The sequence below is a fragment of the Botrytis porri genome, assembly GCF_014898465.1.
Source record: "Botrytis porri strain MUCL 3234 chromosome Unknown BPOR_015, whole genome shotgun sequence".
NCBI lineage: Eukaryota > Fungi > Ascomycota > Leotiomycetes > Helotiales > Sclerotiniaceae > Botrytis > Botrytis porri.
Window position 1 is genome coordinate 279931 of NW_024066089.1, and position 12211 is coordinate 292141.

General features: G+C 43.4%; 4 protein-coding genes across 4 annotated transcripts; 2 read left to right on the forward strand and 2 right to left on the reverse strand.

The window, feature by feature from the left end:
* Nucleotides 1–156: 156 nt before the first annotated feature.
* On the reverse strand, nt 157–1698 carry EAF01_009879 (uncharacterized protein; the record flags this gene model as incomplete). Its single annotated transcript, XM_038918135.1, has 1 exon — nt 157–1698. The coding sequence occupies one exon, from the start codon at nt 1696–1698 to the stop codon at nt 157–159; it is 1542 nt and encodes a 513-aa protein (XP_038766105.1).
* Nucleotides 1699–2399: 701 nt separating this feature from the next.
* On the forward strand, nt 2400–3323 carry EAF01_009880 (uncharacterized protein; the record flags this gene model as incomplete). The annotated part of the gene is made up of 4 exons (XM_038918136.1): nt 2400–2402; nt 2488–2506; nt 2573–3027; nt 3180–3323. The coding sequence occupies 4 exons, from the start codon at nt 2400–2402 to the stop codon at nt 3321–3323; spliced, it is 621 nt and encodes a 206-aa protein (XP_038766106.1).
* Nucleotides 3324–3901: 578 nt separating this feature from the next.
* EAF01_009881 (uncharacterized protein) lies at nt 3902–7113 on the reverse strand (the record flags this gene model as incomplete). The annotated part of the gene is made up of 4 exons (XM_038918137.1): nt 3902–3986; nt 4070–6708; nt 6767–6924; nt 6996–7113. The coding sequence occupies 4 exons, from the start codon at nt 7111–7113 to the stop codon at nt 3902–3904; spliced, it is 3000 nt and encodes a 999-aa protein (XP_038766107.1).
* A 3441-nt stretch (nt 7114–10554) lies between these two features.
* EAF01_009882 (uncharacterized protein) lies at nt 10555–11863 on the forward strand (the record flags this gene model as incomplete). Its single annotated transcript, XM_038918138.1, has 6 exons — nt 10555–10566; nt 10761–10768; nt 10848–10926; nt 11005–11279; nt 11355–11442; nt 11498–11863. The coding sequence occupies 6 exons, from the start codon at nt 10555–10557 to the stop codon at nt 11861–11863; spliced, it is 828 nt and encodes a 275-aa protein (XP_038766108.1).
* Nucleotides 11864–12211: the final 348 nt, after the last annotated feature.

Consider the following 12211-nt stretch of genomic DNA (forward strand, 5'->3'; position numbering starts at 1 on the left):
ACCCGCCCTATGAACACCGTCATAAATCATTATCACCTAGTGCACAACCCACTCTTCAGGCATCGACTGGCGGAATCGGAATAACGCTGCGAAAGTCAACATGGACAATCCATCCATCAACCATTCTCGGACACTCCGTCCACTTCCTCCCTCCATTTACCTCTTCTTCAAATTCTTCATAATAAGATTATGCAATCCCTTCTTCTTCTTCTCCCCGCCCCCATCATCCTTCTTCACCTCCTCCGGCTTTCTCTCTTCTTCTTTCTCCTCTACACTCTCCACAACGGGTACTGGTTGCTCTGTAGCTTTCTCCCTATAAATATCCTTCAATACTGGTTTCCCCTTCAATCCCTCAATATTCGCCGAATCTTCCCACGCCAAATTAACCACCGTTGGACCCTGAATTCCCAAATGCCTAATCAAGAATTTACTGTCGTCATTAGGTATTGTTTCTCTTCCTTTGTTGCCTTGATAGATCAATTTGAAGGGTTCATTCTCGTGAACGATTAATCCGCGTACATATTCGTAAAGCCATTTTCCGTGAGACTCATTAGTGATGGATTTACTAACAGCCATTTGATCTGGGAATCGGATACGAAGAGGGATTTCTTTGATCTTGGATAGACGATCTTGGCGGGAAGTTTCGAGCGCAAGCTCTTCATCGTAGGAAAGAAGTTTCGTGTTTTGAGAACTAGTTTGAAGACGAGATAGCACGGATTTGGCCTGGTGGATGCTGGGAATGTAATCGGCGTCGTTGTGGGGGACGAGGGCTGCGCGCGGAGTGGAATTGTTGGGGGCGGAGAAGACAACTACGGGTAGACCGTCGGGACCAAGAATTTGAGAGGAGGTAGAAGGGTCGGTCGAGGAGGACGGAGGTGGGTTGGAAGGTGTAGTGTTTGTCGTTGCGCCGGCGGGTGTGGGTGTTGAATAGGGAGTTGTATCTGAAGGATCAGAATCTTCCATAACCGTATCTTCATTTTGTGGTTCTGATTCAGAAGAAGGAAGCTGCATAATAGTATCCGTTACAGTTTCCTTTTTCTGTGTTGTTTCGGCAGAGGCTTCAGATTCTTGCTCTTCCTCCTTGAAATATTCTCCAATATCCTTCATAGCCTCCTCAATCGGTTGATCCGTCTGTCGAAATGTAAGTCTCAGCAATCCTGTCCCCTTATTTAATCCTAGATTCGCAAGCGTCTTTTGTAAATCTCCAAACGTAGCCATTTCTCTTCCCATCACATTCAGCACCGGCATCTCATACACCATGCGACCAGCTCCCGAAGCGCCATTTTGTAGTTGCGCTACTCCTCTTCCCGTGAAATTTAAATTCGCAGCTCCGTTGCTCGACTCGAATTTGCGGAGAATAAGCCATAATGTTGTATTACTAGGAAAAGTATCTTTCAGTCTCCCACCCGGAACCGCAGATGCGAGATCTTGTGGTAATTGGAGCGCAATGGAAACTGGAGTGGGGGATCTGGAAGCTTCGACCAAGGTGAGTTTTGCGCCGGTGGTGAGACCAGTTTGACGATATGTTTGGGATAGATCGATGGGCTTGTCGTTACTTTTCTTGAGATCGTAGTTGGTGTTCTTCTTTCCAAGCTTCTTGCAGGCTTCCGAGACCACTTCACTCATGTAAGTTCCGGGAGTGACTTTTATGGTTGCTCTGCTGAAGCCCTTGTCGATGACTACCACGTTGGAAGCCATACCTAGGAATTGGTAGTGAATGCAGTAGATGTTATAAATTATAGAATAGTTCGACTATGAGATTCTGGGAGTGATCGCTATCGACTTCAAGAAAATAGAAATATCACAGGTCGAAATTGTTATGCTGTATGGATAGTGTCCTTCTATAAAGTTCTGTGATATTTGTAAGGGTGTTGGAGGTTTGTGGTTTGTGGCGGGGTGATAACAAGCTTGTAGTTAACCCTGTGGAGTAAGTACAGCGAAAGTCAAACCAAGTAAGTGAATTTATAATGAATAACAAGTACGAAGTAAACAAGTCTAAGAATATAATTTGCTTCAAAGTTAATACTCCTTCAAAGAGAAAATAGTATCAAATTTAATCAATTGAAGTTCCTTCCTTTTATATAAGTGTGAAATCATGTCATCAGTAGCTGGAGGCAATTACTTGGTAGTTATTAGCTGACGGTAACTCATCGTACCTCATAATCTCATAATCGTTGCCTTGTTGGCCCAAGCGTCAGCTTGAGAGCTCAACATCGACGCGCCAGCCGTGTCTACCTTGTCCATATCTCTCTCACAACTTCGATATTACAACCCCAGACCACTTCAACTTGAACCACCAAAACCCTTCATCTGCGAATCTCTCTACAAACAAGAGTAACATTGTCGTTTCCTGATTTACCTAGTTCTTGATACCCTGAATTCATACACTTTCATCCACAATGGTAAGCTTGCTTTAACTACATAGAACCATACATATTTAAATCATGTTATCTATGCTATGAATAACCAGCTAACACCTACATCTAGAGCTCTCCCTTCTCCATCAGTACGCTGCCCTCTCTAGCCTACAATGCCTCAATCCTAAACCACAAATGCTAATCATTCCCCTCAGATGGCGGTGCCTGCGTAGCCATGGTAGGAAAAGACTGTGTCGCCATAGCCTGCGATCTCCGTCTCGGTCTCCAAGCCCTAACCGTCTCCAACAACTTCCCCAAAATCTTCTCCTACGGCCCCTCCGTCTATCTCGGTCTTACCGGTCTTGCCACAGATGTCTCCACCGTCTCGGATCTCTTCCGCTACAAAGTAAACATGTATCGACTTCGCGAAGAGCGCAATATTTCTCCTACCACCATGGCGAATCTCGTCTCGAGTTCGCTGTATGAGCGTCGCTTTGGTCCATTTTTTGTTAGTCCTGTAGTCGCGGGATTGGATCAGAAGACTGGGAAGCCATTTATCTGCGGTTTTGATAGTATTGGTTGTATCGATTTTGCAAAGGATTTCATTGTTAGTGGAACTGCAAGTGATCAATTATTTGGTACTTGTGAGGGATTGTGGGAACCAGATTTGGTGAGTCTAATTCTCTAGATCTTTTTTCCTTCTTGACGTAATTGCGGGATCAACTTCTGGAACGGCTCTGTGGGAATCACCTTTGTGGGATCATAAAGCAGTCTCATCATATGTACCACATAAAATGCTAACAGCTCAATTCTCAAATTCAGGGACCAGAAGATCTCTTCGAGACAATATCACAAGCACTCTTGAACGCAGTCGACAGAGATGCCTTGTCAGGTTGGGGAGCCCATGTCTACATTATTGAGAAGGATAAGGTTACCAAGAGGTTATTGAAGGGCAGACAAGATTAAATGGTGTGAATTATAACGAAGCCGTAATTGTGATGGAGGACGCAGTTGTAATCTTGATGGTACACGAACTCGTATCCCTGACAGAAAACGATGCATACGACGGTATGAAGACAATGCTCAGGGATTCTCACAGAAAGCAGTGAAAGATGCCTTCTTGTGTGCAGATAGCAAGCACGCAAGATAGGAAAGATTTGTAGTATTAGATCTATCTAGCGAACAGCCAAGGCGTCAAGTGTTTGATAGATACAAAACGAGCATACATGACACATCTACGTAGACGTTTGCATTTCAATTTCACTACAGCCTCTTTAGGAGTGAACCCTGCAAACAGGAAGATATTTTTCTACAGATATCCAATTTGTAAATCAGGTGGTAAATCATGCATATGTAATTGTATATTCTTGAATCAAGTTCAATACCCATTCCTTTGCGTGAGTGGTATCGTACATGTATGTTAATCTAATATTTACCAAAATCTAATAGTTTACACCACCACCGTTTTCTGTCCAGCTGTTTCAAGTAGCCGTTTTGATTCCCATCCAATTGCGCATGCTCCAAGTCAATCTACGGAGACCCGTCTATTCTTTCTTTGGTCTTTCTTGAATTGCCGATTTTTGCATGAAAAATTGTCTTTCTAAGAACTTAAGACCTTCGTCAATGATACTAATAAATTGGGAACGTTAGCAAATAAGATCATAAATGTATAAACCAGATTTCATGAGATAGAAAAAGGGGGAAAAACTTACATAACAGGAGCACTGATAATAAGAACCGCCTGCCACTCATTCCAATTCAATGGGAGAATTGAGAAGAGAGTTTGCAAGATAGGTGTATAGAGGAGTGCGAAGTGTAAAGCCATGGACAAGGCAATAGCATAAACCAACATCATGTTTTCCCAAAGAGGAAGGGTGAGAAGTGATTCACTGGAGGAGAGAGCGTTGACGGCATTGAACATTTCAATGACGACAAGGATCGAGAGAGAGACCGTGGATGCAGATTTAGCCATGTCGTTTGAGAACATTTGGCAGCCGATATCCGAGAATTGAGTCGAACATTTGTGGAAATGAGATAATTGCCAGAAAGTAATTTGTGGTCCTTCTGAATTGTACATGAACCACCAAGCGTAACCAGCTACAGTAGCAAGACCAACATAGACACCAATGACCATGTAACGGAAGAAAAGCCAGCCACCGATCAATGCTTCATCACGCTTTCTTGGTTGTCTTTTCATGATATCATGATCAGGAGGATTGAATGATAAAGCTGTAGCTGGGAGACCATCGGTAACAAGGTTGACCCATAAGAGTTGAACAGGAATCAACGCCTCTGGCATACCCATTGCTGCTGTCAAAAAGATAGAAACAACCTCGCCAATGTTGGAAGATATGAGATAACGGATGAACTGTTGAGTGTTGTTATAGATAGATCGACCTTCTTCAATGGCAACTTCAATCGTAGCAAAGTTGTTATCGGCAAGAACCATATCGGAAGCGAGTTTAGAGACATCAGTACCAGAACCCATAGCTACACCAATATCGGCTTTCTTGAGAGCAGGTGCATCATTGACACCATCACCAGTCATAGCTACCACTTCACCAGCTGATTGTAGAAGATCTACGAGCTTGGATTTGTGACTTGGTTCAACACGAGAAAATAATGAAGCAGTCTTAGCGGCAACCAATTGTTCGCTTTCGCTAAGATTATCAAATTCTCGGCCAGTGTAACTTTTGCCTTCAAGATCTTCAAATTCTCCGAAAACACCAATTTGTTTGCAGATTGCTTCGGCAGTGTTGCGGTTATCACCAGTGATGACAATGACTCGGATTCCGGCTTCCTTACATTTTCGGATGGATCCTGCTACCTCTGGGCGAGGGGGATCAAGCATACCGACAAGACCAAGGAGTGTCAATTTCTGCTCAAGTTGGGTGTATTCAGTAGTAGTAGTTGCCGACTTCAACAATGGGTTGGATCCAACATCTTCCACGCTAGCGAGTGCAATAACACGTAGACCTCTATTGCCATATTCGACGACTTCCTTCAGCAAAAGCTTCTCAAGTGTCTCTGTAAGTGGAACTCTCTTGCCGTTGGATCCGACCAAAGTGTGAGTGCAACGATTGATAACATTTTCCGGGGCTCCCTTGACAAGCAATTTTTGTTGCTGATCGTTGCCGACAAGAACAGACATACTCTTTCTATCGCGAGAGAATTCATAAGTAGCGAGATGGGGAGTTCTCTTTTCATACCAAGAGCTTGCGTGGTGAAGAGACTCACTCGCCGCAATGCTGGCTCTTGATTGATTGTGAGCTGCATCCAAGGTGCCAATTTTCTCTACCAAAACACGTAGAGCACCTTCAGTAGGTTCTCCAACGTTTGAATAAGTGTTAGACTTGGAATCAAATGCAAGTGCAGATTCGTTACAAAGAGCTGCTACCTCGGCCATTTGAAAGATGGTATTCGATTTTGTGGCTACATCTGTCACCACAGTGCCATTTGAGCGAATATTACCGTTGGGAGAGAAGGTAGTTCCTTCAACTTCTAACTCCTCAAGATCAGAGCCTGCTTCATTGATATAGACGACCTTGTTGACACTCATTTGGTTTGTAGTCAAGGTACCAGTTTTGTCCGAACAGATAACGCTGCAGCTACCTAGAGTTTCTACTGAAGGCAAACTTCTAACAACGGCATTCTTGGCGGCCATTTTACGGGTACCAAGAGCCAAGCAAGTTGTAATGACAACAGCGAGACCTTCTGGAATAGCTGCAACACCGAGAGATACTGCAATCTTCAGGTAGTAAATCGCACCCTTGGCAAAACTTCCATGAGAAGGATCACTGAAATGAGGAATGTTGATAAGCCAGACCACAATACAGATAACTGAGATGACCTTTGCCAAAGTATCTCCAAAATCGTTGAGTTTTTGCTTGAGTGGAGTTGGCTCCGAGATTTGTGCCGTAATACTTTCGTGAATATCACCAATAGCTGTCGAGGATCCAGTAAGAACGACAATTGCAGTTGCGTGCCCAGTGACAACAGTGGTTCCAGAGAAAAGCATGTTGACTTGATCCTGCTTAACGGCCTTCAAATCCTTGACAGCCGTGGTAGTTTTTCCAACGCTCTCACTCTCTCCTGTAAGAATGGCTTGATCGACGGAGAAGCTGTTGCTCTGAATTGCGAGGACTCTGCAATCTGCAGGAATTCTATCTCCTACTGCGATTGTGATAATATCTCCGGGAACCAACTCTTCCGCACGAACTCGAGTGACATGTCCATTTCGAATGACCTTGGCTTCATTGGCTGAGTATTCCTGAAGAGCCGCAATTGCTTTCTCCGCACTACTTTCTTGCGATACACCGACGACGGCATTAAGAATTAAAATGGTGAGAATCTATACTGATACATTAGCACCGCGGAAAAGTCAATCCTGAGGGAAGAGTCAAACATACCACTGCGGGGTCGACAAAAGCAGTCCATCCTCCTTCATCTTCGAAAAGAGCTAAAACGAAGGAAATGGCCGCGGAACCAAGTAAAATAATAACTAGTTGATCTTTGAATTGTTCGAGGATAAGTTCCCAAATGGGAGTTGGAGGCTCATCTGCGATAGCTGTTGGATGATTAGCTAAAGCTCTAATTGAACCGGCGCAATGATGCGAGAGAGGAATATTGCGTGCTTACCATTACGACCATACTTCTCCCTTGATGCAGTAATTTGAGCATCTGTGAGACCTTGAGCTTCGGATACGGAGAAATGATCCAAGACCTCAGAGGTCGATTGGGAATATGCACTGTCCATGACTTTATGTTATGTTGAAGACAACGTGGGGCAATATGTAGAGAGAGGAAGGATTGTAGCGATAATAGCCACTTCGTTCAAATTGATTGTCTCATCTAAATAGGAAGAATTATGGACAGATCTCCTTTTTTGAAAAATCAAAAGAGGTACGATGAACAAGAAAGCGAGTTCTATGTAGGTAGATATTCTGTTCAAACAAAATGATAAAACCTGAAGTTCTCCAAAGAGATGTGATTATTTAATAATATCCAGGTAGCATCTTTCTTGAACAAGTGTCCTTTCTAGGAATCTATCTTAATCATAATAAATCATGAATCATATGCTGATTTGATTGGTTGAAATTCCAGAATATTTTTTTCAGATCCCTTATTATTAATTAGTAAAAGAAGTCAGTCGCCTTTATTGAAACGGGTATGACATTGCCGATCCGGAAGCGCATGTTTAGAGTGGCTGTGATAGTGACTGTAACTGTAATGATTGTGACTTGAGTGAAGCTTGATTGTTGATACTGCTTGGTCTATGCGTCGATCTTTGGAAAGCAGTAGAAGCAATTGGGTAATAAAGGCTTGCTTCTTGGAGATAACTGTCTCGATTCTTCAAAGGTAAGACAGAGTATAGGTTGGAATGAATGTTGATTCTGAATATTCATTTTGGATATCGCAATCAGACGTTGGGCTACCAACTTACTCACCTACACACCTGTGCATTTTGTAATTCACCTACCTACCCATCTATTTATGGATCATTTTCAATTGGACCCTGGGTAATGAATAATTCTTCTGTCTCCTTTTCAAATTGCCTGCCTCCACGGCAGTGGCCCTCGGAGAGCCAGCGGAGCGTCATCTAATGACATTCATTGAAATGGTATGAGTTGTTGTTTACCACCAACTTTAGGAGGTGCACGGGTAGCAATAGATGAGGAGCATGATACCTACTTACAGGTTTCAATCTCACGATCCTTTTAAAGCTTTCGTTTCGCAGCTACATCGGCACCGTATCTTCATCTGGGAGAACAACCCGCCAGCTACCTGGGTAACTTTATGCCGTTTGTTTGTCAACAGCAGATTCGGTGTACTGCCTCTAATATCCGAACCTTTATTCTCCGAAGATATGATTGTATTCGCCTATTCGCCGATGGAGTTCAGTACAGGAGTAGGAAAACATTAATCTTATATGATTGATGTGCTCCGTCCATCTCAACATCATTTTTGATCGAAAGATATTCACAAGGATGAGCCTTCATATTGGAACGAAGCAGAGACAGGAGGGCGAAGCGAGTGTACCGAAAGTGCCCAGGAAGCGATATAACTTGACAACCTAGATCCAACAGCATCTCTTGATTCCCTTCACATGAAGCTTGGTTCATTAACATGCAGCCTCGTTTCTTTTAGGATCCCCCTATCAACTAGGTTCTATGGAAAATTTACATTTCAATCCGTCCCAACTCCATCAATCACCGGTGTCCGATTGGCTATCAGTTGTAGTAATCCTTGCCCACCACGAGGCAGGTAGACATGATTGTTCGTCACTCATTATTCTCTGATGGGTCGGAAAAACATAGGTGCTGGGCCACTGCTGGCATCTCTTAGCTCCCACCTTCGTCGAATGATGAAAATGCCGCCAGCTGTACAGTATTAGAGCTCTAAGCATACTTTTCCCCACTGTCCTGAGAACTCATTTTGTTAGCGTGTATAGTTCTCAGGGAAGTAAGATACTAGATAGGTAGGTATACACTTCCAATACGCTTGAAGCCATCGGATCTCCTGAGCTGGCCGCAGGCAGGTTGGTATTCCGTCTTTCGTCTGAAATTCAGGATTGAATGCATAGGCATGCAATAGAATTAAGCAAACAGGGGCTTTGTCGATCTCGATCAAATAGAAGGCGAATAAGTTGTAATACGATCTTGAACCAATATGTAGGAAATAGACTTGAGACATGAATCCTTGATAGTTCCTCATTATCAGATTACCGGAAGTTCTGTCTTCAATTCCTAGATTTTCTAGATTGCCACTAAACCCTGGGATTGACAGTGACCCTTTTAACTAATGAGACAAATTATTGGTAAACTGTTCTGTATTTGATAACGACTAATCCTTTCCGACTTTATACCTACCAGGGAGACGAGAACAATACTGCGCAGAGCGGATACTCCGAACATTTCTTTGAGGTTGTTGCTGATTTCCAGTTGTCACGGGGGAAACAATCCACATCTGCATGGGGCAGATATCCCATACCAACACCCTTTAATGGATCAAGGGACTCGTGACTTTATTCATAGTTGAGGCCAGACCAAGCTTTATGTTTCTGAAGAATCTCTAGAGTCTCCTAATATCCGATATGCTTTTGATGTGGTTGGTAGGATATGTTCCTCTGGGAGTTTGTCAAGGAGTAATTTAAGAGGGTGACCACACAACAAAAGTTGACTCATTTATTCATCATGGTACATCCGCCAGCCAGATGTCAAGTTTCAACGATCTTCTTTTGATAGGATGTTGGTGTAGGTGTGGGTGTGGGTATAGGCGGAGGCAAGATAGAAGAGAAGATAGGTGAGATGAGATGAGGCCATATATGTATTGGGTAGAAAAGATACTGACCATGACTACCTACCTAGGTAACATCTATTAAACCCCTCATTTAATGATTACTTAGGCATTGGCTAACAAGAGTCGTATCTCCCGTACTTAATAAGAATCAAGACTTCACTCATCAACTGTATTATTGACATTGTTCCATACACGGTATTAGGGAGGTATGTCACCATATCATTCATTATCTTTCATTCTAGAAGCATTCTAAAGACTTTCTTTCTTTGGCTCCTGTCCCATGGGATCCTGCGTACCGTACTCCGTAATGTAAATCATTCACTGGTGAAGATCTTTTATTTGATACATCCACACTATGGTACCTCCTACCTACCTAGTAGGCTGTTAAGGGATTGCTTTGTACCATTGAAATTTGATAGAAATCCCCTGAACTGTGGTATGGTACTCAATTTATTTATTATCATAATATCACAACAATCCAATAATGGGACGTATTCACTCAATCAGGAATTAGATTACATGTAATTTTATTTTCTTTGTACTTATTTCCAATGAATTGACGGTTACGCTATCTTACCAGCCAAAAAAAAGCATTCATTCACATCTATTCCAAGTGCCCTTCACTACCAACAACAATCAATCATATAATATTGACCGCTCGGTTATTGAATCAATCAGAATTAGCGTCAGTTTCTCCATTATTACCTTCACACCAGATCCGTGGATTGGACCTTCCTCGCACTTAATACCCAACTCTTGCACTTGCAAACTTCCCATCTTTCTCTAATAAACCACCAAGAAACCCAACCACAAAACCTTCTTTCCATCTAACCACTTCGACTCTCTCTCTACCTAATACTACTTACAACAAAACAATACCCTTCAAACATCAGCAAATATGACTACTGAAGTAAGTTCAAATCCCTTTGCTGGCTCCCGTGAATCTCTCTCTTGATTTCACTTTTCCCTTTAATTCGTTTCCCCTCCATCGTTTGCCAATATTCCCGAATCTTACCCCCCCCCCCCAACTGCCATCCAGCAGCATGTTTACATTGTTGTTCTGTTTATTGAGAGTAACTTTTGCTAATACTTGGATAATTACAGCGTGAAAGGTATGATTCGATTTGTTTCCATGCGGCTCCCAAAAACCTCCTTTACTTGACGTACGTGGTACTAACGACTACCTTACAGCAAGACTTTCCTTGCTAGGCTCTGCGAGCAGGCTGAACGTTACGATGAGATGGTTACATACATGAAGGAGGTGGCCAAGGTATGCGACTCCCAAATTCATGTCCTTTTCGTTGCGGATTGCGGCGCGATTTACAAATACTGACGACGCGTGATGCAGTTGGGCGGGGAACTCACCGTTGACGAACGTAACCTCTTATCTGTCGCCTACAAGAACGTTGTCGGCACCAGACGTGCTTCCTGGCGCATCATCTCCTCGATCGAACAGAAAGAGGAGTCCAAGGGTACCGATAAGCACGTTTCCACCATCCGTGATTACCGTCAAAAGATCGAGACCGAATTGGAGAAGGTCTGCCAAGATGTCCTCGACGTCTTGGATGAGTCCTTGATCCCCAAAGCTGAGTCTGGAGAGTCCAAGGTCTTTTATCACAAGATGTAAGTCTTATCGCTTCACATTTCTTTGCGCCGGCGCCCACGGCTTCCTAAATTTTTGGCTAATGATTGTTACAGGAAGGGAGACTACCACCGTTATTTGGCTGAGTTTGCCTCTGGTGATAAGCGCAAGGTTGCTGCTACTGCTGCTCACGAGGCTTACAAGGTATGCATTATCCCAACTCTGTTGATTAGATGACATAATCTAATCATATTAATAGAACGCTACCGATGTCGCACAAACAGAGTTGACCCCAACTCACCCAATCCGTCTCGGTTTGGCCCTTAACTTCTCTGTATTCTACTACGAGATTTTGAACTCCCCAGACCGTGCATGCCATCTTGCCAAGCAAGCTTTCGATGATGCTATCGCCGAGCTTGATTCGCTCTCCGAGGAATCTTACCGCGACAGCACTCTTATCATGCAACTTCTCAGAGATAACTTAACCCTCTGGACTTCATCCGACAACGGTGACCCAGAGGCTGCCGCTGCTGGTGATGCACCAAAGGAGGCTGAGAAGGCAGTCGAGCCAGAGACCAAGGCAGATGAGCCAGCTACCGAGGCCGCCCCTGCACCTGAATCTTAGATCTCTTAACTGTTTCGGAATCTCTTCGTCTTCGTTCTTTGATGTTGTTCATCTTCTGGAGTGGCTGGAATATACCTGGCTTGCTGGTGGAGTGATTGCAGCATGATGGCTAGGGCATAGGAGTTGATATGAAAAGCAGAATTAGGTGCATATTTGCAAATACTTGCGATTTGTCAAAGGCACCAAGATTTTGTGAATCCTGATGATCAATGTTTTTCTTTTCTGATTGCGATGTTTCCTTGCGGTATTCTCCAGTCAGTTGCTTGTCTTTTAACAAATGGTTACCCTTTTCTCCTCATTCTCACGAGATAAGGATTCTTGAAGTTTGATCGCACAAGTATCTGCTCA